The 27439-nt window shown below is 30.8% G+C and overlaps 1 protein-coding gene across 2 annotated transcripts; it reads left to right on the forward strand.

Moving 5' to 3' along the window:
* Nucleotides 1-4381: 4381 nt before the first annotated feature.
* On the forward strand, nt 4382-25469 carry LOC148279860 (proton-coupled amino acid transporter-like protein pathetic). Of its 2 annotated transcripts, none has more exons than XM_088229317.1 (7): nt 4382-4571; nt 14306-14609; nt 19717-19894; nt 21203-21563; nt 22819-22997; nt 23665-23837; nt 24189-25469. In XM_088229317.1, the coding sequence occupies exons 2-7, from the start codon at nt 14312-14314 to the stop codon at nt 24428-24430; spliced, it is 1431 nt and encodes a 476-aa protein (XP_088085443.1). In that variant the 5' UTR covers nt 4382-4571; nt 14306-14311; the 3' UTR covers nt 24431-25469. The 2 variants fall into 2 exon arrangements, with proteins under 2 accessions (XP_088085443.1, XP_088085442.1); XM_088229316.1 differs by lacking the exon at nt 4382-4571 and adding an exon at nt 12535-12640.
* The last annotated feature ends 1970 nt before the right edge of the window (nt 25470-27439 follow it).

The following is a 27439-nucleotide window of genomic DNA, read 5'->3' on the forward strand; positions in this document are numbered from 1 at the left end:
TAAAATATAAACTCACTAGTTTACACATATTGATACATACATGCATTACACACATACATATACACATTTAAAGATTTCAATTTTGAAGTCGCATTTTTCAAAAGTCGTAAACAACTTGTGCTTTAAAAAAGAAATTGCGGTAGAGCAGGATTCGATTGTTTCGAACATTGGATCAAAGAGGTAATTAGTAATTATATCTAAATATTGTTCAGCGAAATTTTTTCCAACCCTGACGAGGGACGCCATAATGCGATACAAAACGTCAGCAAAGAGTGCGAACGACACACGGCATAATAATAATAAAAAACTCGATCTTCTTCTTTTTAGTCGTTTGCTCTTGGCGGAGCAGTTGTGGTCACGTTGACGTTGGTGGGAGAAAAGCACTTCGCTACGGTCCACCTCCATCCGCTTCTATCTTCAACTTCCTGAAGAGAGACGCCAGTTGTTTCTGTCACGAAGTCTGTCCATCTGGTAGGACTTATTCCACGATATCGAGTTCCCTCGACTCGTCCTTGTACCCCTAATTTGTCTATATTGTCTCTTCGTCTCGCAATGTGGCCGAAGTACCTGAGAACAGAGATTTGCACAGTGTAAGAAAGACTCTGTTCAATACGCAGTTCTCGGAATATAGACACATTAGTCTTATGGGGTGTCCATGGTATCCGCAGCATTCTACGCCAGCACTACATTTCGAACGCGTCGATCTTTCTTCGTTCTATTTTTCTCAGGGTCCAAGTATCTGCGGCGTACCATAATATAGAAAAAAAATCGTTTTGACTATTTTTGTTATTGTAGCTTTGTAACACTATATAAGTCATTGACAAACTTTTTTCAATCGCAGAGCGAGCCAAAGCATTTCGTTTCTCGATTTCAGCATCGCGCCCTCCTCTGTTTACTATCATTGAACCCAGATAAATATTGGTATCCATTATAACGACTTCGTAATTTACAATTTGATTTATTTCCGGGCTATTCTTATTTCTCCGGTCAATTATCATCATTTTGGTATTTTCCGCGTTGATTTCAAGGTAAAATTTATTGCGAGAATTTTCTAGTAAAGAGAGAAGTTTGCCAAAGATGGCATCTTCATTATTGGCAAAGAGAGTAATGTAAATGTAATGTCATCTGGATATCTCAAATTCGATATTCGTCTTCCATTTATAGAGATGCCCTTGTCCCAATTCTCCAATAGGTACTATTATCATTATGTAGGTATTCTGTATAAATACGGGATACTCAGGGTGACAAAGTATATGTCTGACGAACTCCAGAGCTGGTATTCTGAATGGCGAAGTGATCGCTCTGTTAGCGTATATTTAGTATGTTAAATACGCTTTGAAAGTGCGTTTTCTAGGTGCGCGTTTGCGTTCAGAATACCACCCCTAAACTGGAGATGGGCGTTTTTGTTATTTTAAAGGAGTAGCAGTAACAGCTACTGTTTCACAAATTAAACTGTTGTGTGAAACGGTTTCTAAATAACTGTTTCGAGCAGTGTATGCTCGCATATCGAAATTTGAGACTAGGCCCCTCTGAATAATATCCTGACTAGTTGTTCTTTACAATATCATTTTTTTTGTGAATCTGTTTCAGCTGTTTCAAGAGAATAACTGTTTCATTTTTTACGACCTCTTATTTGAATGACCGTGAAATCTAAGAAATTTGATTATATCCCGTGTATGGCGCAAACCGGTCGCGAACAAAAATTTTGGTAAGCAATATTTATAATTACCTACTTACAAAGATCCAAGGCTCAACCCCCGCTCTGCCACAACTCGATTTCCATTTTGCAGCACAAGTTGTTTTTGACTTTTGGAAAATGACTTTAAGATTAAAATATTTTAGAAATAAAGAGAAAATAGAGACCCAGCTACCCATAAAATCTTCCGAGTGAAACTCAAAAGCGTGGCAGTTTTTCAATAATGCCATGTGACTAGTGCATCAAGTACTGACATTATATTGGAATACGTTGAAACGTATTCCGGTCAGTTACTACACGAAGACAAAATGAGCAGTCTTACTTACGCTTCAATTGCTAATCTTTGGATTTAGTATCGACCTTGTCGGGAATCGAACCCGGCTCCTTTTCCACTAGTTTCATATATGAGTATATTATTGTATGTATTTTATATAAAATATACAAAAATATTCATCGTTTCTCTATCTATACCCTGTGGTGCATATGACACCAAATTAGTTATCCAATTGTAGCGTATCTTGATTATTTTGTTACCTGAAAGGTAAGGCGATCAGTCTTACGCTTCCGGTTCCAGCCCAGGAACTATGGAATATTGCAGTGTAGAACCACTTTAAAATCGAATCGAACCCACGGCCTTAAGAATGGTAATCGAATGCGCCCAGGGTTTTTATCCGAGATTAGCCATCGAGTCAAATTTTATACATATAATTGAATTCTCCATCCGCCTAGACGTGGGCAATTTTAAACACAAATCTTTAAAATATTATCAAGTAAAATATGATTCCGATTAGCCGACTAATCTTACGGAAATTTTTTTTTTCACATTATTTTCTAATAAGTAGCCATATTATAGGTACATACCTACAACATGATAAATACAATCAGTATTATTATTATTGAGCTAATAAATTCACGAAATACTCAACTTGCGTTCTTTTTTACGATTCATCTGTAGTAGGTACCTATTAATTAACCTGATCTTACTTTATCGTATAACTTGTTATGCAACAATAGTTATTTGAGTAGTATAAAAAAAGTTACACAAAATTTACAATCCGCTACTTGTGAAAACCTGTAATTGGCTTATTTGTCATTTATTTTGTTTTATGTATAAAATAGTTGTTGGTTATCCAAATTACGATTAAAATTAAAAAAATAAACTATATATTTATATAAGAGTTCTCAAACAAACGATACATTTTATTGGGGGTGAAGCTTTTATTAAACTAAATACGCATACTGTGAAGTCAACCCTAAAACACAAAAAAACAAAATTAATACCTACCTAATGTTTACTTTATCACTCCAGCGCCAGCGCGCTCCATAACACGATATTGGTATATTCCATTAATACATTTTTGTGATGATTTATAATTATTGCATATTGTAAAATTTTATTCCTTACAGGATAAAACATATAGGAGTCCACTGTTTACATTTAAAAAAAAGCAGAAAGTATCGCAATAAGCTATTTTATACGTAAATGAAACATCAAAGATCACTTTCATAGTAAAAATGTTTTTTTAGGTTCATATAAAAATCTGAAGTCCACTTTATTTTAGAGGAAAAAACATCAGAAGTCCCAGATACGCTATTTCAATATGCACTACATACTATACTATTTTATGTTGAAAGTTCTTCATATATTATATTGAAATGATTTTATTTGGTTCAAAAATTATCATGTTTTGGAAATCGCACAATCACAAAATTTTTGTTTCCTAAACATTTCGTTAAATATGACTCCCGTAGTTTACCCTTTAAGGTACATAATATTTTATTAAATATTTAAATTCTTTGTGCATTATTCTTATTCACTTTTGTGGACCCAAAAGTGTTCAATGTTCTAGATGAACATGTTAAGTTCTCCAAAACGAAAGCCATTTTCAAGAGCAGTGTACACGTCTGGATTTTGTCTAAGGGAAGAGACCATTGCAGGAGACTGCTGCGAGATATTGCATAGATTTATATACTTTTAAGATAAATACTATTTACTATATATATAGCTATATAATATTAAGCATATACTATTAAGCCCTTTGAAATATATGCATGTTTATGTACTAATATAAAAAAAATATTTTTGCTATTATTTAATTATAAACGTGCTTCCACTTTCTATTGTGTGGTATTCCAACTCAAAACAGGGCCCTTGGCTTCATAGAGTTTGGGATACGTTATTATAGTATTTGTATAAATGAATAAATAAATCGAATAAAAAACTTAATCGATTTCAATGGACCAATTACAAAATAAAAAAAGGATTCGTAGAGTGAAAATTTAACATTAGAAGTTTGATCCGAAATCTGAGATGCGTATTCACAACTCACTGATTTATATTTGTTCATGTCAAAATCAAATTAATGTTCTTTCATAGTGTTGTTTCAAATGTTAATCAAATTGGGGATTTAAAAAATTAGGTGCATTTGTTCGGTTCAGTTTTTTTTATGTTGGTGTTTAGAATACAAACGTTTATGACGGAACCTCGCTATGTCCATGGTTTTTAATGTTTTTACAAAAATTGTATTTTTTTTGTTTTTTCCCATATTCTTTAAATTTTAAATTATTTGGCACAACTATGACAGTTTATCGGGAAGGAAAAATTGATATTGTTTATGGAAATTAAATCGATTTTGCACATGGCAACATTATTTACCTCTACATTCCCTCTACTCTATGGCAATTGAGAAATGTCAAATTAAGCACAAAGTAGTGTATTGTGAATTTATCTGTCAGAGATGAAATTACAAATCTAAAATAATATTTCTTTAAATTCAAGTCGCTCTGTAAAACTTTGTAAACGGAGATTTTTTGTTAATTTAACGAATATTCTCAAGTCGATTCTTAGTTGTGTCGCTGATAATTGCTTTTACAGGTACCTATGTTTTTTTTTTTTTTTACCATATTGATTTACCACTTTTCAAAAATAAGTTTTATCTTTCGCCAATATGCTTGCTAGTATACCTCTTATTTTAATATTTCGTTCAATGTTTTCAGTATGAAAACAATAATACTTTGTTTATATGCTGATCATTAAATAGATGTATAAAAAATAATTTTACCTATAGGTATATACAATCCTTATGTTTCCTTAACCCTACGTAGTAACAATTGAAACACGATATATCAATAGAATTGGCAAGAAAAATACGAAAAGTTATATTATGCTGAAAACAAGAATACCAAACACCAATGATGTACAATTAAATACACATTACAAGCTTGTAATACATGGTATTTTAATTAGTTGATAATTGGCTTCCTTGCCTTCATTCTTTGAAGAACTTTCATCGAGATAAAATGTGACACATGAAAACTGCCATTGTGTGTAGTGAAAAAAAAATGTTTTCATTATACTACAACTTTAAAAACTATATCGAATACATAGTTTAATTAATTAATACAATCCAATTTATTGAACAACTAGACAATTAGTTATAATTTTAAGTACATTTTTCACAATTTTAAAGTACATAAATAACAACAGTGACAGCTAGTGTCTTAGCTATGCTAAATAAGTACCCTTTCTCATGCAAATATTTGGATGTGTAATGAGATTTTAAATTCCTGTGGCAATATTTGTTAAATCTTAGAGCAATGTCGACAGAAACCAGCTGATTTCAATTGACAGTTCTTACTGCACCAAATCAATCTGCCTAATATTATTAATTTTTTACCGATCCATCATTGATCGATGACCAACAGCTCTCGCGTGGGCCTCACCTTGCACCGTGCTGATGGTTGATCAGTTGTCGATCGATGATTGATTATTTTACAGACCTGTATCTGTTGATCAGCTAATGCTAACTCACCAATCAATTCACATCAATTTATGACATTAATCGACATCAGTCAGGTGAACGTGGTAACACCCTTAGATGCACCTTGTAAGGGAATAATGTGTTTATTAATAATTATACATCAATAATTACACATTAATATAAACAGCCCAATGTTGCTTTAGCATATACAATAAAGACTACATAAATTAGGATGTTAATAATTCAAACTCAAAAAGGTTCTCCTTTGGAAAGAAATCCAGCACTTGTCTATAAAGATTTGGAAATAAGTAGCAAAATATTGTTGATTAAAATTAATCAACTTTATCTTTATTTAAAGTATTATGATAAATGAATTGCTTTCAGTGGAAATGGTTGATGGTACACCATTGAGCGTAATTAAAGTAAGTGCTAATTATTTCATGTGCCTGATAATATTATTCAGTGTAAACCATATGTGTTATGTGTATATAGTAACATTATTATTGCGGGGCTATAAATTTGAACATACATAATTTATCTACTGCATAAATAATATAAATTCATTTTCTTTTTTTATCGGATTAGTAAAAAATGATAGCAAGTATTTTGTCAGATAATTTTTTCTTGTATATACTAAGTATGTTTGTACTTGTACAACAGTTGTATCTTAAAATTTTCTTTGTTAAGAAGAGATTAAAAAAATAATTTAAATCACTATTTAAATAACATTTGCATTTTAGGTGTAACTATACATTTTATAATACATAAACGATCGTAATATATACTTTATTTTTCTGATTGTTATTCTGTTAAATCACATGTTATTATAATTTAATTCATTGTACTACAGTTGAACCTGGATATAAGAGAAACCTCTTTATAAGAGACCTGGCTTAAGGTCCTGTCATTTTACCCCCAAAAACCTTTGTAAAAGAAAGCGGGTAAAACTCTATATAAAAGAGTCATTCTATTTGAACTGACCTCTATGAAAGAGTTTTTGGTTTATAGATGTAGCCGCAGCGTCACTGCTTGTGTATGTGCTGAAAAGTTCTGACAGTTTGTACATGCACCTGAGCATAGAACCTCAGTACAGCTTGTGTGATGTATGTAAGTGTATCTCTTTACTTAACACATACCTAGTCCTGCCATAAATACTGTTACAAACTGTTTTTATTATAAAAAGAAAGCAATTAATTTTACAAAGGTTTTTTATTACAAGGCCAACATGCATATTCCACTAATTGAAAAAAAATATTTGATTCAAAATGTCCTCCTCTTGCCTTCACACAGGCCTTTAAACGTGACGGCCAATCGTCAATGGCAGCACGCACGAAAATTGGCCACTGCTTTTTTCAAAGACCGTTTCAAGCTCTCCAAATTTGGATGTCGTCTGCTACAGACCTTGATCTCCAACACTTACTACAATTTGTAGTCCAGCGGATTTAAATCTGGGCTTCCAGAAGGCCAATCTTCAGCTCTAATAAACTCCGGTATGTGATTTTTCAGCCATTGCTGGGTAGATTTTGCCTTATGAGCTGGAGCAGAATCTTGCTGGAAGATCCAATGACTCAAATTGAACATTGTGTCATTGAGAGGCTTAACAACCTTCTCTAGAATGTCATCTTGGTATGCTTTCGCACTTGTCTTCACACCCTGCGCACAAAAATGAAGTTCAGAAACCCCTACGTAGGAGACACCCCACCAAATCATCACTGCTGCTTGATGATGACCTCTTTGAACTTTAGGAATGACTTAAGCGGCTTCTTGAGAGCTATGGAAGTTTTCTTTGATGTTAAATATTTTTTCATCAGAAAACAGAATTTTGCGATGCAAATTATTCGCGTATTGTGAAATAAGTTTTTTGCTCTAGTCTTCCTAATGTCCCTTAAAGGTAGAGTAAGCAAATGACCAATGCTTCTTCGGTAAGCCCTCATCTTTAGGTCAGATTTGATGATGCGAAACGTACTTCAAGTCGATATATTCATCTCCCTGGATAAGATTTTTTATTTACGGAGCAGATTTCTATGAATTCTGCTTCTGACAGCCTTAATAGCTCCTGGAGTCCGCACAGTTCGAGGACGTCCAGATCTTTGTCGGTCTTCAGCACTTTAAATATTCTTGAACCAATTTATAGTTGGATACACAAACTGGCGACTTATACCTAAAAGTTTTAGGGTTTTAAAAATGTCTCCCGGCTTCTTCCCAAAATTGTGTTACGCGATTACAGCGATTCGGTTTTCTTTAACACCCCACTCCATGTTTACTCGTTGACGTTTAACAACTGACTAATTATAGCAATAGCATAAGGTTCAGTACTTTACCTGAAAAAAAGGTTACGGGTCTCTACCTGCTATTGTTTACATTTTATGAATTTTTGAACTCGTGTAACAGTATTTATGGCAGGACTAGGTACATATGTCATGTTCTTGCGTTTTTTTGTACCTGCTGTACATATGTACATAGTAGTACATACATAATAGGAATAGGAAGCCTAGTTATGTTTGTATACCTCTGTAAAAGAAAGCATGGATATATAAGAGACCTGTTTATAAGAGAAAAATGTACTGGCCCTTGGGCTCTCTTATATCCAGGTTCGACTGTATGTAATTTTTTTGTTAATTATTATGGTGTAATACGGGCAAAGCCTAAAAAGACATAATAAGCGCATGAATTTATAAGCAAATGTAATTTAAAATTAATAAATAAATTCTTACAATTTATTATTGAACTTTAAAACATGTGAACATACATAAACAGCAAATTAAAAAAAAATACCCTGGGAATTTTAACAGTAATACCAAGATCTGTTATGTCTTTTCCAAGTATGCAAATATCCAAGGAACTAAAATACCAATCGCCTGTACTCTGCAGCTGCAAGACATGTTTATTATTATGCAATGCCCCAGTTCATTTGAACAAAAAAGGCGCTTTATAAATTACCCTACCTTATAATAAATGTGACATTTTGAAAATTTGTACCAACACCTGTCTATTATAATGTATTTCCCATTTCTATTGTCATTAAAAATATTTTTTCTTAACTCCTATAGATATTTCAGAGAGCATAAATAACCTATTTTAGAGCATAAAAGTCATTTGCAGGGCTTATGAGCTATCTTTGGCTGAAGAAAATATAAGAAGAATGTTAAATGTTACATAGTTTGTAAACTGATTAATTAAACCATCCAATGGCAGGTCATAAACCCTGTAAATGCCTAGACTATATTCCCTCATCAAGGAGATTCTCCATATCTTGAAATACCGGTCAATTCGTATAAATTCACTAGTGTATTGAATCCAGTATTTGTTTATAAAGGTTTTGACATAATATATTGTTATTTTTGTATGATTACCTTGATAGAATATTGTGGTAGTAAAATATTTTTTTGTAGTAGTTCCACTATGAAATGTTTGTAGAATAATTCAATCCATTAAATGAAATTGTGTTAATGCATGTACCCTCAATACCTATAAGTTATATTTTATGTCTTCTGTTCCTGATTATCATGTAACAATTTAAATTATAAGCAAAGCATTTTACTAAAAATGTGTATGTTTTCAGTGAATTTGCATGATTGTTCTGTGTCTGTGTATGTAAAAAATATGTCAAATATTTTGTTGACTTATCGCATATTATCTTTTAAAAGTATTTTTGCCATGTGTAATTTCCGTACTGTATTGATCCTTACCCAATCTGAAGTTGTAAGCATAAAATTATCATTAAACTTGGAAATTAAGATTCTTGTTGTAAGACCTTTTTTAGCAGCAAATCTTGTTTTAGGAAAATGTCTGTGAATATTGATATGTTTATGTACATAGTTTCTGTAAAGAAGCATGATTTATGTGCATATTTATGGTGTTTTATTCAATTATTCTGTAATAATCTACATCCACCATTTATCAAATATTTTTAGGACTTACTTTGTAAAAGTATATGTACTTTGTATACATATAAATGCTTGGCAATCGCGATTGGAATCTTCCCCTTCAGGGAGCGTAACCTTTCTTTTTTCCCCTCAATCTGTTAGCGCCTAAGTCTCCTAAAATTATCCCCAATCACTGGACTACCCAGTTTTTATCATGGTAAATTGAATGAAAAATCATTTACTTTTAGTATTGTTGATTCCCCGTCATGCTGCTGCAGATATCCTAATCAATATTTTTTACACCCTGTGGTCTTATCACTTTCCCTCTCTATTATCTTTATATATTCTCACTTCTATCTGTGGCTCTTTTATAAATCCTGTTGGATATACAGATCTGGTGGCTTCCAAAAATAATTTCATGGCTTTTAAAAAAGTGTTGTAATCATTTCGGCGAAATGATCTTGTCCAATCAATTTAATCCCAGTTAGTGAAGAAATCACTTCCTTCTTTTCGTCAATCCAGTGAAGCTTCTGGATTACCATCTTTCAACACAACAACTGATGCCAAGGCTACCAGATTACAGAGAGCTCCTTCGAGTAGCTTTTCTTGTTTGGCAACAAGCAAATTTTCCTTGTATGTGAACACTGTCTAGGAAACTTACGTCCACAGATGCGTTGTGCGGTATATGGTAGAAAAGCTGTACTTCTTTCACGTCGCAGCGGAGTGACCGATTGACGTGATTGTTTGCATAGGGATAGCCAGAGAGCTGGAGCAAGTGCAACAAACATGTCACAAGCTACTTTTCATCCAGAAAAAAATCACTTCCTCAGGAAAAATGAATTCTTAGTGGGAAATGAATTAATATTAAAACAGATTAACGATGCTACGTCGCTATTGACTAACAAATCATTATTTTTTTTGCATAGCGTTAGTTGGAAGAGCAGCAATCAATACAGGCTATTTTTATCCCAAAAAATATATTGGAACATTCTTATTGTTTAATGGAAAAACTAATTAAATAACTAATTTCTCCATATTACCACACAAACGAAGCCGCAGGTAAAAGTTCGTAGATGATGAATGATAATGTCATGTAATAAACCTGCTGGAAGTCACAAATATTTTTATTTATTTTATAAATAAAACATTTTTTGGTTGACTAACAGTCTATATGAACTGAAGAATCATACTAATATTTGATATACAGTAGAACTTGGTTGTTATGAGGAAGATAGAACTGACTGAATTTGCTCGTTATATCAGAGAAAGGTTTTTTTTAATACAATCGCCATTGCATATTGTCACTAAGTAAACAAATAAATTTACTTATAATTCATACAGATAATAAAAATTAAAAGAAACTGTTAAGAAAAATTATAATTAATGCATACAATTACAATCATACCAGTTTCTCAATATCATCTTGTTAGTGGACATGTATAAAATTCAGGGATTAGTTTTTAACTGATCTGAAATCACTCACTTATAATGTTTATTGTGCATTGACCATAGAACATTGAAAAAACTGGAAAACCCCCGAAACAAGGGTGTCATTTATAAACTACAAAAGAAGTTGTAAATTATTATAACGTGGTGCTGAGCCGGTATTTACTGAGTTTACAAAGCTTGGATTTTTTACCCGCAATTTCAACCATATGTTTGATACTTTTTATTGATGTAGTTGACGAAAACACTAATTGGGTACTTAGACACTTTCATAGTGTCGCCCAGGGCCCAGCGGCATTGGTCCTAAGTTAGCCGACACGATGTTATTTTATTACTTAAGTTTTTATTTTCAAAATTATGTTTTTAACAATTGCTCAATTGTTGGCAGTATTTTTTTTCGGTATGTCTGAGAAGTATTATAGCTCGTTATGGATAATTTTGGATAATATGGATAATTTTTATAGCGCCATTTTTGTGAAAATCACCTCAAGGGCGCTGTACAATAAATAAATATCCCACCACGTCTTGCAGCTACAGAGCAGATGGACGGTTAAGATTCTTGTTCCTTGTCTCCAATTATGATATACAGGAGCTAGATTACAGCACGTCTTGTAGCTACAGAGCGCATAGACAATAAGAAATCTAGCCCCTATTCACATTTTTTATTTGACAATAAAGTTTAGAGATTTCGTGATATTTAAAAAAAAATAATAAAAAACAAATTTATAAAAATAGAAGTTAGATAACAACAAGTCTTGCAGCTACTGAGCGCATGGATGGTTGGAATTCTAGACCTCACTTACTAAATTTGGATATTTGATAGTTGATAACATTTACCTATTGAAGCTAGATTACTAATCGTCTTGCAGCTACAAAGTGCATGGACGAGTGAAATTCTGGCAACTTAAAATTATCAATAAATTTACAAAAACAAACATTGAGCATAATAGTAAATTTGCAAAGTGTTCATGCTAAAAAGTAAACAATAAAAAACTAAACAGATGAAGCACTTCAACACTGTGGATAACATTACATATAAAAATATCCGAAGGGTAGCTTTTGTAGTCACTGTCGCAGTATCGCACATGTGCAAACACATGTTTTTGCTGAATTCCTAGAAGATGGTCCGGTCCACGTGTAGTTGCCGGAGGGGTGGGGAGTTTTGAGAGTAGCACATCTAGAACACGTGTGCAAAAAATCAGCTGGTTATGAAGCATTTTTTATTTATTGCTATTTTTGGTCTAATATTCCTGGGCTAGTTGCAATTCTATTTAGTAATTAATATTTATAATAAAAATAATATTCGATTTATATGGTATAATATTTTATTTTAATGATCAATTAACTGTCACCAGCCAATAACAGGTCATAAACCTTGTACTTGTACATGCTCCCATAATACATATTCTCTTTTCAAGGAGATTCTCCATCTCTGTTGATGTAATGTCTGTGAAAATGAACTTTTAAAAATAAAATTATACTGTAGTTACGTATGTTTGTGATATTTTTATTTTATTTTCTCTTTTATTTTTTAAATAAAACTATTTATGTTTCACCACAAAATAAACAATACTTTTAACATTGAAAAAATAAATAAAAATATCAATTCTTATAATAATAATTAAATTCATATGAATTCTTTCACAGTTTTTATCTGACCCAATAAATTTTCCATTGCACTAAGATATTGACTTAGTGACCAATAGCTATACGCTTTACTATAACGGGTCACTGTTTAATCTAACATTTATGAATTTTTGTCACTGATTATGTCATTTGTAGTTGGTCTGTTAATACAAACACATTCTCCGGTAGCATTGAAATTATAAAGCATCGAATATTATTAGCAATTAAAAATGGGGTTTTCTGTGGTATGTTATTACTTATTTTCTTAAAACATATTTTTATCATTCTTTATTAAAACTTTAGTAGTATGTTTATTTAAATATCAATATTGTATGCAATTTTAAAATGTATTATTCACTTAGATGATGGAATGAGTAATGTTATTATTTTTACTTTCATTGTGACTAAGGGTCTACCAATGAACAAAATGACTCGCCTACAATCTGTATTGAATGCCGCAGCTAGACTTATTTTCGGAATCTCTAAGTTCAGTCATATCACTCCACTACTTCGGGAACTACACTGGCTACGTTTTCCACAAAGGGTCGAATACAAACTCTGTTGGCTTATGTATAAGTCACTGCACAACTCGGCTCCGGAATATCTAAGGGAACTATGCATTCCAGATGAACTAGCTGACAGGCGTCTCACGCTTAGATCAGCTACGTCTATGGCGAGAGGAAATGTTATTATACCTCTACTCTCGGAATGCTCTCCCAGCAGAGGTGCGAGGCTGTGAAAGTGAAGTGATGTTTCGGAAAAAACTTAAAACCCACTTGTTCTCTAAATCATTTGAATAAATCCGTAGCACGTGACAACAAAATAAATTATTTTAATTAAATTACAAATTTAAAAGCTTTAATTAAATTAACTTAACAATAGAATCACCATGTAAAGCGCCCTTGAGGTATTTTATTATGAAAATGGCGCTATATAAGTTATCCATAATAATAATAAGGGTTTTGTTTCATTTTTCATTATTATGTTTTTCTTTAACATAAATTTATTTTTAAATAATAATGTCTGAAATTTCCATGATTTCATGCATATTGCATGCTTGAGTATCGTTGAATTAATAGTTTTCTCTTGCGCTAAATTATACCAATTAAAACGAATTTATTTTTGTGATAAGATAAACTCTTTAACTCGTATTTTAAAATTGGTTGATTGTTAATAACTTATGTGCTGTAATTTGCACGTAAACAATGCTTTGAGATAAATCGTAACAAAAAAGTGAGTACAAAATCTGTAATTTTTTGCAGAGGCATTTAAAATTTCAGTCTTCTCATAAATGATAAAACTGGCAATCATAATTTAGGATAAATATTTTAGAACATGACATTATACTTGTTTGATAAGGAAGATTTTCTATAAACATTACCTATTTTTAATTCATCAGCAAATAAATGCAATATGTTTTAAATAATTCAGTATTTGTATTGTGAATCTTATTGTGGTCTGAAGATGCATATAAAAATACTTTTGCAAATTCCACATTCCATCATTTTTGTTGTTGGGGTACGAAAAATGATATCTCAAATTTTGGATACAGCTGTTTTAAGATATGCATTCATACATATTAGCAGCGCTTTTGGTTAAATGTTTAATACGCTTAAGATTCTGGATTCGATTCTCGGTGAGGTTAAAATGAATTAAAATATTTTTTTATTTTAAACCTGGGTGTTTTTTGCAGTTATTCAAATTAGCTCAAAAATAAAATATATTAATTAAAAAAACTGTACTCATTTTAGCTTCATAATACCTGTTAAAATTGATGATAATACATTTTATGTTTTATTTGTTCATATTCCTGTATAAATGTTACTTCCATAGTAAATTGGCCAAAAATGTAAAAATAAATCGTGCTGTGAAAAATAATTTCATGTTCATAATTTAGTGTTTTTCGACAGAGCAAAATGAAGGAAGAAAGACAACCCTTGCTTATTGGTCCAGGAGATCCCGAAAATCCAGAGGTTCAACCGTTTGATGGAATAGTTACCAATGATTCAACGACCGAGGAAAAGAAGCAGATTGGTGATTCCGATTCCGAGGCGTTCCAGAGCACATGTAAAAACAACTATAATCCAATATTGGATCGAAACTTGGAACATCCCACATCCAATTTGGATACTCTCATACATCTGCTGAAAGGAAATGTTGGAACAGGTATCTTGGCTATGCCGGATGCTTTCAAAAATGCAGGATTGGCTGTAGGTAAGTTACAAACATTTGAATTTTTTCCCAAGTCTTCAGAAAGTATAAATAGTCAAAAGTCGCAAATATGTGCTCTTTACCTAATCGACATTTTGTTATGATATTCTGTTATATTCTTAATGATGGGGTTCAGTGCTAAATAAAATCCTGATGTCACTGCAACCTGTGTAGATCAATTGTACATATAAATTAATCTTTACCCTCCAAGCCTAAATCGAGCCAGGCTACTGAGTGAATGCTCTCATCTCTATTCCTAAATCTCCTCCAAGACTAGGTCTTGAGTCTTTTTTATGGTAGTAATAATATGTGTTATCAATTTAAAAAAGAATAAATTCTGTTTTGTTGACATGAAATTGGTCTGTGTTAAATAAACTCTTGCCTGCAGATGGTTAATATGCAATAACTAGCAAATCGATACAATAATGAAGTCATGTTCATATAAATTTAAATCTCAAATTTGGTCAGGATAATCAAAGGGTATGATTGCCAAGATGCATGAAAGTAAAAGAAGTTAGGGTTGTGTGTCGAGATATTCATATTCCACTCTTACTACTTGCTGGTAGCAGAAGTAGAAAAGGGACATGTAGAGTAGTAAAAAATTGTGTCATTTTTTCGCTGGTCTTCTCGTCAGTAAACCGAATTTTTTGAAAAACAAATATTGAGTTTGTTTTGGACTATTCATACTCTAACACTGAAGGATTCCTGAAGTCATGCTCTTAGTTTCGAAGCTGATGCAAAATGATGTTTTAGGAAACGATAGTCACATTCTGAAGTGCAGCTTTTTAATCCAGTACCCGCTTTTCAATTTAAAGTACCACTTTCTTGAAATTTAAAAAAAAAAATCCTCACAGATGATTCATTGCACTGAATCTGATTTGCTTTATCAGTATTAGAATTTTTTTGTTTGGATAATGAAACAATCACAGATATTTTTATATAACGTTGAAGTTTTGTAGACATTTTTACAAAATAAATTTGAACACTGAGAAAATAACTACAAACAAACAAACAAACCATCACGCCGTTTCCTCGTAAGGGTAGGCAAAGAGGATAGAACGCCAAATCACTTTATCTTTGCATACAGATCTAGCTTCCTCTACATTTATACATCTTCTCATGCATGAGCGCTGATTATTCCGACTTTTAACATGTCCATCTTCAAATATTCGTTTGATTTGGTCGTGCCATGTCTTTCTCGGTCTTCCTCTATTTCTGCATCCATCAACATTTGCATCGTAAATATTTTTAGCCGTTCTTTCGCTGTCCATTCGCTCTACATGTCCAAACCAATGCCGAGCTCCTTTCTTGATTTTTTCAACCTCTCATCCCAGATACCTAAGTTTAGTCTAAATTTGAAATGGCGTAATCTGCGGGTCTTAAAGTAATTATATTTTAGTTACATAAAACTTTTAAGTAAATTTTTTAACAGAAATACCTTTAAAAAATATTGTTTTTATCTAATTTATGTTTTTTTATTATTGCGCTATTTAAAAAAACATTCTTTTTAAAATGACAAAATCATATGATTTCCTAATTTTACGTTCGTTTTACTAGACTACAGCCTTAATGGGGATTTTTGTATCTAATTATCAATTTGTTTTTTTATTATAGCCTGGCTGTATGTATAGAATATTATTCTTTATAAAACTAGTTCTAGGACATCTTTGAAGCTAATGATTTCAACAATGTTTTTATATTTAGTTCTATAAATAATAAATATAAAAGGAATGTAAACTTGGCCTACTTCAATAATTTCTTATCTAATTTTTTTTTTTTTTTAATGCATGATTAGATCATGGTCGCTTTGTCAAGTAATGTCAGTTTTACATTATGTAATACTGTTAGGTCACACAATATTCAACTAATTTATAATTCTTTATCACATGTATTTGGTAAAATATTGCATTTATTATACATGGCTTTTTATGAATAATCCAGAAGTTCTGAACAGAAAAAGAGCACTGAACAGACAGTAACCTGAAATAGCTATCAGATTTTTAAAAATTATTATACACTACACCTCGCCGTGCATATAGTTGAACTGTAGATAGGGGTGGCTCTGCAGCTGCTATTCCCGCTATATCGGATGAGATAGACTTCTCTGGCTGGGTCGGCGGTGATGTCCTCCAAAAGGGCAGGCGACGGAGTCGATGGCGGAGAGGGCGAAATTAAAATAAAACACACTTTATTAATAAAAAACAAACAGGTTTTATTAAACTATTTGTACCATGTCGCGGTTGGACACGGTGCGAGACAGCATAGATAAGCCGCAGAAGAGAGCTAGAGGGGGTCGGACTGTCCCGAATTAACTTGTAGCGCGCTCTCTCATTGGCGTAACATTTTTACATTTTGTTTCTTCAATCTATTTTAGAAACGGAATAACTCTGTTGGTAGAGTGTACATATGAATTAAGTATGTAGGCATCTTTCCCGTGTCTCAATTGACACAAAAATAACAAGGGGATTGATCCTACATACTTGGTAAAAGGGTAATAAAAGTTTTAGTGGGATCTGTGAGGCCTAATACCTCACAATCCTGTACATATTTGTGGCTGGAGTCTCAATATTCTAATGTCTGCCTCCGCAAGTGACATAATTAACGATCTTTATTTAAGGGGCAGCTTATTAGATTACAAAATCGAGACTCATAGCTGAAATAAACAAGAAAATCAACATATAAATTATTACAAAAAAACACTCGTATAGTTCTTTACGTTATAGCACAAAGCTCCAGCCGCTGCCGGGGGGTCGAGCTCTTTTCCAGGTGCAGCTATCATCTCCGAAACTCTCGCATCTACGAGCCCGAACAAGGGCCGCTAGGCTTGACATAATATTTCATGTTCGGCGCGCGTCGCTGCGCTGTAGGCAGCATTTCGCCTCCTTTCTCTATACAAGTGGCAATGTCCGATACAATTATTAATTTTTGTATGACTAGCTCGTACTTATTATTATGTTTATTACTTGAAAAATCTAGTGCTGTGTTCTAGCAAAAGCAATTCTAGAATTGGTTTAAAAATTTGTGTATTAGTCAGACATCTTTATATTACAAGTTTAGATATATGTTTGTATTGAGATCATCCCCTAAAGCCCTAAAATATTAATAGTAAAATTGTTGATGTGTGCCTGAAATTTATGTATGTTACCAAAGATTTAATAACATTGGCAAATTGTCTGATTTATTAGTAAGATATTTAGGAAATATTTTGAATTGACCCTAGCAATATCATTATTCTTAATTATAATATTATATTATAAATTTTATTCTTAATTATATAACTTCAAATTACCAAATAACTATAACAGTGTAAGTCACTCTCCAAGCACAAGAGCTAGTCTTACTTACTTATTGACTTACTCAAGCGAACTCTTAGTTTTGTTCAAGCATTGGGTACAAGTGATAATGAACTATAATTTTGATTTTTACAACTTTATTTTTTTCTTATGATAATTCATTCTTTTTTTCTTTCCTTACCATTTGTTTATTTTCATTTAATTTAAATTTATTATCATAGTTTAAATTCTTTAGGAACATTTTTTATTTTATTTATATAGGTCAGTTATTACTTTGGATACTGTTTCATGAAAATATTTTTTTTGTTGTTATATAGTAAAATTGGCTTTGCACTATTCAGCCTTATTACTGGAATAAAAAATATTATTGCTATTATTATGACTACAATAATAATGTATTATACATAGAATTAAGAATAGTTCAGAAACCGCACACGCACATCAAACAGAAGGCGACTAAACTACTCATAAGTGAGCAGATTTACGTTTTGACCCATTAGTTTCTTTGTAGACGTCGCTCAGTACGCAACTCCTGATTTGAATTCAACTATGCCGTGTTGTGTCCTTTTAAAGTGTAGAAATACAGCTAGGATCTTAAAGAAACAGAATGCAATCACATTTCATGTGTAATTAGCAAATGAATGTGTATGTAACAAATGCATTACTTAAAAATGGAATTATTTTTCCATCTGATAGATTGTCGAAGAAACAAAATGAACATTTTGTTAGTGTTGCCAGGGTAGTAAATTTTTTTTTACCCTACTTTGCTCATTTAATGAGAGAACTAATCGAAATTGGATCTCGGATTAAACAACTCTATCGTGGACATTTGACCGACATTATCTTTAAAACATCAAATATTATGTAACATGATATAAAAATATCAGTTTTATGTAAAATAAAATTTGTTTTAAGTTTAAAGTTTATTAATTTAATTACTCTTATTAAATGACCATTTACTTATCTACTCTGTTGTGTCAATCAATATTTCCGCGTGCACAATAAAACTTTAGAGAAATTAACAGATTGCTTTTTTTTAACCTTACATTTGTGTTATAATTATATTTTTTCCCATCGTGCAACATTACGCGACGGCATCATGAATGCGCGCGGCGAAAGTGAGGCATAGTGGGGGAATTATTGGACACAGTCCGATGTTTTCAAATATGATTCTACGCTTTCTAGACTATTCTTAATTCTATGGTATAATTTATCAACTGTGTTTAGGACAAAGGCTTCATACTACAATTTCCGCCAAAGTTGTTATTAGTTTTAATGTGTTTTTTTACCAATTACGTGAGTCTTATACACATTCTGGAAAAACAATTGTGCCAATAAGTGTTCGCAGTTTTTTTTTTTTTCTAGAATATATCTACAATATCTACATAATTAGCTAAAAAACATGTTTAAAATAATGAAACCGCTTTTCTGCAAGACCTACGTAATAAAGGTTAGAAAACACATCAAAAATAATGAAAACCCCTTTTCCATAATTGTGGTTTGAAGCTTTTGCCCTAAACACGGTTGATATGTTTACATTAAAACTTCAAGCTGAGAGCCAAATAATTAATCAAAGTACAACAGGGATGGAGAATACCTTAAAGAAGGGAATATGGAAGTCTAGGCATTTACAGGACTTATGGTTATAAGACTAGACTTCCATATTCCCTTCTTTAAGGTATTCTCCATCCCTGTTGTAATTTGTTAATCTTAACGACTCCCGAGGGGGTGAAATCCAGTCTTTTGTCAACAAACATTTGGACAAACTCAAATATTGTAAATAATTCATCTGTTTTGTTTGGTGGTTTGTCCTCTAGGTTTAATAGGGACCCTATTCATGGGAGTGATATGCACTCACTGCATGCACATGCTGGTAAGGTGCGCTCACGAGCTGTGCATCCGCTGTCAGATACCATCCCTGGGATTCTCTGATGTAGTTGGTGTTGCATTTGAAACGGGTCCTCAGAGCTTGAGAAAATATTCGAAAATAATCAAGTATGTACTTATATATATTTTGAACTTATTTACATACATAATTTGTGCTTTTTGTATATCATTTAATATTATCACTATAATAATAGTAGGTTTATACTTACAGATTTTTTGCTTCCTTGCTGTGTACTTTTATCAAATAATAAAATCACAGGCAGAATGATGAACACGTGTCACATTAGAAAGTGTAACACAAATTAAGCAATAACATGTCATTAACCCAGTAAATGCCTAGATTTTCACATTTCCTTCTCAAAAAAATATCCATCTGTTGAGAATTTATCTTAATCACTTTGTAAAATAGTATATTTATAAGCGGGAGGAACAACCACATAAGTCAAAATGTATTACCTTTCAGGAGACAGTTTTTTGTGTCTCAAACGTTGCGGAAATCAAATCTAACATTGAAAAAATGACACTTTTTTTCTCCATACTTATGGGAATTTGATTATTGCTCATAATTGGGAATATATAGTAAGGTGATAACTCTTCAATGTTACGTCGTTTAAGGCATGACGTTAGAAAATATTCTTCTTTGAGAAATCTTTTTTGTAGCAGATAACTAATAAATTTATTTTGTGCAATAAAGTACTTTGATAATATTATCCTTAATAACCTTATTTGACTTACGAGTTTTGGAACATGTGTGAATATAGTTGCATACTACAAGATTAGCAAATAAAAAAATAATTGAAAAAGTTGACTTATGTGATTGTTCCCTCCGCCCTTAGATATTATCATTGGAACAAAGTCCTGTGTTGAATTGGGATGAATAATATACTTAAATCTTTGAAGCTCAGTGGTATAAAAAACATACCACATATACAATGATTTTTTTTGGTACTAAAAGAGTTGTTCACCTTCTCACTGGCATGGTGGTAGTCAAATTTATATCACCTAGAAAAGCGTTTCCATTTTTTTATTTTACACTCAATAATCAATGAAATAATAGTAAGCTGTGCATCAAAGAGTTAATCAATATAGAACAATAAAAATATACGAAACAAGAACATCATAAAAAAAATAACACATGGCACATCAATGTAAAAAAGAACAAACAAAGACAATAAATAAATATTGATTGATAAAGCTAATGCTCCTATTGTTTTTTTGGGTAAAATTGAAATTGTGACATCAAAGTATAGTTAGTAAATAAAAAAAGCTCTATTTAAAAATATAAAAAAATTACATTATGTTATTATTTTATTTTTTAAGTAAATAATCAAGTAATTGAATGTTATTTTGGCCATATAAGATATTACTGAATCATTGATGACTGACTCCATTTCTAATTTGTGTTTTCATTTTCAGAAATGTGATAAATGTATTCTTGTGCGTGACACAACTTGGTTTTTGTTGTGTATATTTCCTATTCGTGGCGGCCAATATACAAGACGTGGCATCGCACTACCTGTCATATGATCTCGGTGTGCATTGGTACCTATTTGTGATATTAATTCCCATGATCTTACTTAATCTCGTGAAAAACCTAAAGTATCTGACTCCCGTATCTCTGGTAGCGGCCATATTGACGGTCTGGGGACTTGCCATCACATTCTACTATATGCTGCAAGATTTGCCAAAAATGAGCAGTGTTAAAGCATTCTCGTCCTGGAGCCAACTGCCTCTTTACTTTGGTACTGCAATGTATGCATTTGAAGGAATCGGCGTGGTAAGTAATTTATATGTAGTATCTATATATTTTTTTTAAGGCTTGTCTAAAAGATTAAATTAATTAATGTAGATGAAATAGATTAACTAGACAGGTGCCACTGTTTTGTAGCAATAATTCACGGACAGTGTATACTTGTAATGCCGTATTGAACAGACTTCATGAACTCGGCAATAGTTATTCTCACGTATCGGATATATTTAGTGTAGGGTATTGTTCCTATAGAACAAACCTTTTGAACTTTTTCAAAGACGGTGAATGGTAATTATATTTATTTATTTATACATTTCATAATATATACAATTTTTTGTTCACTTTGCCCAGCTGTATGAAACAGTACTTACGATTACTTTAAAATATTTTATTATTTAATTTGTTTTTTTACATTTATTCTTAAATTGTTTATACTTTCTACTGAATATGTTTTTAGGTTAATTTTTTTAAATAATTTTTTTTATAAATCTTGTATATTTTTTAGGTTTATTTTTTTTATAAATCTTAAGTAAAAGGAAATTTATGTTTTTAAAAATAAAAAAATTAAGCCAAATATGTTAATATGTATTGTAATTTTTTGTAAAATGCAGATTTGCCGTTTATGTTAATAAAATAAAATAAATAATTCAACTAGATGAATCTCACCCGCATAAATAAAGGTTTCCGCTGTTTTGCTTCACAAACATTAACAGATGAAAAATTTAAGGAATATAGATGTTCAAATATGAACAGAATGGTGAATGTTACACAGTGTGTAAAGTGGCCACTTAAACCAGCCAATGACAGGTCATAAGCCTTGTAGATGCCTAGACTTCTACATTACCTTCTCTAAAATGTTCTTTATCTCTGTTGTAATATGTTAATAAAAGATTAATACAATATCAATGTTTTTTTTAAATTTTCAATATGTTGTTCTTCCAAATGTTTATTTGAAAATATATCTATTTACTGCATATTTGAACTTGCAATTAGCTTTTGTATTTGTGCTCTTTTCATGCGATATTTTGGTGATTTTGCGTGGAAATGTTTTCTCAAAACGAATATAGAAATCTTAAAATAAAAGAAAAATATTTAAAATCGCTATAATTTGTTTGATTGTTAGTTAAAAAACTCTTCAAAAAAAATTGATTTTATTACGAAGCATTATTTTTTTATATTAAAACCATCTCAATACTTGGAATTAACCTGTTTTGTCAAAAATTTCAGCATTCAATAAAATAAATAATTATTCAGCATGTACTATAAATATAACAATTTTCAGGTCCTACCGTTGGAAAATAACATGAAGACTCCGCAAGACTTTGGTGGTTGGAATGGCGTCCTAAATACAGGAATGGTTATTGTTGCTTGCCTTTATACAGCTGTTGGATTTTTCGGTTACTTGAAATATGGAAATGCTGTGAAAGGAAGCATCACACTCAACTTACCTCCTGGAGATTTGTAAGTCAAATAATTTTCTTCGACAAAATATAAGTCCTGTCATACAATAACTATTTAGGTTCGGTTGTTTGACCATTAGAATATTATGTAGTTAAAAATCAAAAGCTAGTGACAATTTTAAAAACATAATACCTTTTCAAATTTAAACTACATATTATTGATCAAACAACTTTAAAATAAAGTTAATACCTTGATATTTATGGAATCGTAAATCAGTGGGTGGTTTCTCTGTGAAAACTCCACTACATTATGTTCTTATGACGAATATATATTATATAATTCCAAAAAAATAGTTAAATAAACTTTAAATGGTACACTTACTTTGAATGTAGGTATCTAGTGCCTTATTATATTACTATAGTGAAACTGTTAGAAGAAATAAAGAAGATAGTATGTGTGTATATTCGAATAGTTAAACATTGTAGTATTCATTTTAATTATAATAAATCAAGTTATTTGAATTATTATATAAAACAGATAAAAAATCTTTTTTTTCTGCTTTCAAACAAAATACAATAAGTGTACCGAGTACATAATTATGTAGCATAAAAAAGATAACTTTGCACATGCCTATAAGATTCAAGAAATTTTTATGATAAATTAATACTAACTAATTTACCCACTTTATGTTTGAAAATGAGTAGTAAAATAATGTATTGTATTTCAGTATGGCTCAAAGTGTTCGTGCAATAATGGCTGTGGCAATCTTCATGTCATATTGTTTGCAGTTTTATGTTCCCATGAATATAATGTGGCCTCTCTTAAAACCAAGGTTTGAATCTGAAAAATCTCAGAAATTAGGAGAAAATGTTTTGAGAATATCACTGGTATTATTTACATGTAAGTTTTTTTATTTAATTTAATTGTTTGCACACGCATCAATCTTAGCATGCAATTTTAGCTCCTTTCACATTTAAAATACATAATATTCTCAATTATATATCTATTTATATTTATGTATGCTATGCTTAAAGGTTTATCAATATTTAGCGCTCACAATATTTATTTTTAATTAATTAAATTTCCCTTGTTTCTATTTGTCTCACTAGGCAAGCCTGTATCAAAGGAGAAATTGACATATTATGAAATAATAATTTATATAACATTTAATTTGTGGAATGTGTAAAACTAGAAAAGAAGAAGTCTCGCATCAAATATATTAGAATATAAAAAGACAATTTATGTTTTTAGTTGTTTTGGCCGCTATGATTCCCAATCTCGGAGCTGTGATCTCTCTAGTGGGAGCTGTCAGCAGTTCAGCTCTCGCCCTCATATTCCCGCCGATCATCGAAATCATTACGTTCTGGCCGGACCGACTCGGGAAGTATGACTGGGTTCTATGGAAGGATATTGCTATTGTCATTTTTGGTCTAGCAGGATTCGGTTTTGGTACTTACGCTAGTCTTGCCAACATTTTGTACCCAGAAGTATAAAAAATGTTGCTTACATTTATCGTACAAATATATTTTTGTTTTTATGCTTACTAACTACCATTATGCACTGATTGGATTCATATTTTTTATGTTTCTTGTAATTTACACTAGCCAAGACTCTAAGCCATGTAATATTGTAAAAATCTATAGTTTATACGTGGAAAAATAAAGAATGAACAAAAATAGTAATCACAATACAATGAGCTAGTAGGACAAATTTTGTTAAAAAATTATCTGTGGCATTTAGGTAAAAAGATATATAGTCACTATTAGCTGATTGTGCAGAGGAGCCACTTTTCCAAGTTTCTTATTGATTTAATTCTAAGGAATCTAAAGTTAAGACTTTAGAATAAATTAGTTGAAGAGATACAAGTCATATTAAGTTTCTTCTCATATTTGCTGTTTCCATATGTTGTTGAAGGCAATTTTGATACAAGTTACATGTACTTGTTTACTTAATAGTAGGTACTTTAGAATTATAGGACCTGAACCAATTTTATTATTTGAATAAATACATTTTTCCCACTTGTACCTCTTCACCTCACTTAACTCATTTTCTCAATTTTTATTATATGTATGTAGATACCTCTTTACCTAAATATCACAAATATACCTATATATTTTTAGTTTTAAAAGGAAAAGAACCCTTGTGTGCAATTTGACAATAATTTTCATAAAATAAGGCAATCAATTATATTTTTATGTCAAAGTTTGTGCTTTATTTTCACGAGAATGTAGTAGGTAACAAAATGATGTTAAAATTCTACCCAATGTAACTAATGCCAAATGTGAGAGACAAAAACATAATTGAAAAATTACTTAATTGAAATGTTTAGTTTTATTTTTTTATGTGCTATTTTATTTATTTAAAAACAAAAACATATTATGTTTCATCTGTTTGACAGAATTTACAAAGATTTTTTTAGTTAAGATATTTTATGGTATGATAATTATGCATTTATCTTTATTACTTTAATAAAATTTGACCATATTAAAATTGTTGATATATTTACCAACACAATAAATTTATGTGATTCCGTGATATTTATTTATTTATTATTTGAACATAATTTACTTTGTGATGTTAAGTAGTATTATAGTAGTACCCATTGCCATAGCTTATTTTGAGATCGGAGTTTGGAAAAAAACTCTAGCTCGTAACACGTAAGATCAAAAGTTGTAAAAAAAACTACAAAATTAAGTTTTATGATTAAGTTTATAAAATCTATATAAAAATTAGTATAAATCTGGTCAATTCAGTTTATTCTTAAAATTGTTTGTAAATATTGGCCTAATAACAACATTTTTTAAATTGACAAGTTGCTCTCTTGAAAATATACACACTTGATTGATTTTTAAAGTTGCCACACTTTAAAAAAATACATTCTGTACATAATTAATGTATGAACTCTATAATATATAGCTCTGACCATGAAACTTTCTGTACTATTTATGGTGATGTTCAATGTACAAACATGTTTTTATTTAACCAATCAATAGGTTAAAAACGTATTGATTGGCATAATTTTCTTAGAATTGACTTAATATTTATTAACACATTACATATTAGCTCTCATTTTAAAAGTCATATTATTATCTAATCATATTTTATTATATATTAATACATTGTAATAAAATTTGCACAACTTTGCACCAAAAATATGTAAATTATTATTGTACTAACTATAAAATAGAGCAAACATTTTTGATTTTTTATTGTAGTCTCCAAAGATTATTTAAATAATATATTAAAAGATACCATTACTTTGATAGAAAAACACCACCAAAGTTATATCTGTTAGAAAAAAAAAAAAGTATTTATGAAATACTTAAATGCTACTTTTTGTTGAATTCAAGATTAAACAAAACAGATATGTTTAAAATGTATTATTAATACATATTTGAGTGCTGTAAGGTAAGCCACTATGACAAATTACATAGGTAAGCCAAAACTGATTTTGTTTATTATTTTTTACAATAGTAATTTTTTGCATATAAAAAATATGTTTATGTTAAACAGTTCCTGAAATTAACTCCATTTTTATGAACATTTTAAATTAATAATGAGGGCTTAGTAGATTTTTTCGTTGTGTGTATTTTGTTACAATTTAAACAAAAAAAAAATATAATAAGTTGCGGGTCAACTCTATCGGCATTTTGACAATTGATTTAATCATATTGCGGGCTCAATGTTATCAAATAGACAAGTTGTGCATTAAAGTCATCATAATATGATTTGAACACATTACAATTATTTGAAGCATTCATGGAGGATACAGAGATTTGTTTTTAGTGGTTAACTCAAAAACGCTGATTTTGAGGTTATGATAGTTAAGTTAGTTTGAGCCCAGGATTGTGTAATGTTTATCAATGTATGTTTAACTGTTGTAAATTTAAAATTAACTCAATGTGACTACAAAATGCTTTATGCATCCTCTATCGCATTTTAGTAAAGCATATTTTATTATGTAATAAATTAAAAAAAAAAAATTGACAGTAAATATTCTTCTATTTTAGTATGGACTCACAGAATTGATATATTTTTGCTACATTTGATGTAAATAATACATTATGTGAGTGTAACTTTAAATATTAAAACAAATTACACCTATTCGACACTGTTATTCCAATTTTCTCATTCCTTTATCCAAGTATTGGTCACTTAAACTGTGATAATCTGTCGGAAGTGTTTCCATTGATTGATCTTATTTAGTTTTAATCTTTACTTCCTCTTACATACATCAGTATTCCATTTACATGTGTGTGTTGTCAATATGTAGGCCTTTTTACTAGGCATATAAGGTACCAAACATTCTAAAAACAATTAAAAGAAACCAAATAAAATAAACCAAGTACTTCTGTATTGAACAATAATAATTATTGCTTGATTAGATTAAAAATCATTGTATTTCTTGAAAATATAATGAGGAAGTTCAGTGGTTTTTATATATATATATATTTATGTATTCTATTATCATTGCTATGATTTTTTTAAATTTTGTAACTTTA

Source organism: Micrasema longulum, unplaced genomic scaffold (genome assembly GCF_059751315.1).
Source record: "Micrasema longulum isolate JH-2025_06_02 unplaced genomic scaffold, ASM5975131v1 h1tg000662l, whole genome shotgun sequence".
In the NCBI taxonomy this organism is placed as follows: domain Eukaryota; kingdom Metazoa; phylum Arthropoda; class Insecta; order Trichoptera; family Brachycentridae; genus Micrasema; species Micrasema longulum.

Coding starts and splice junctions, on each gene's coding strand:
- LOC148279860 (XM_088229316.1), top strand. Junction 21,564..22,818: donor CATTTGAAGGAATCGGCGTG/GTAAGTAATTTA, acceptor AACAATTTTCAG/GTCCTACCGTTGGAAAATAA. Junction 23,838..24,188: donor ATCACTGGTATTATTTACAT/GTAAGTTTTTTT, acceptor TTATGTTTTTAG/TTGTTTTGGCCGCTATGATT.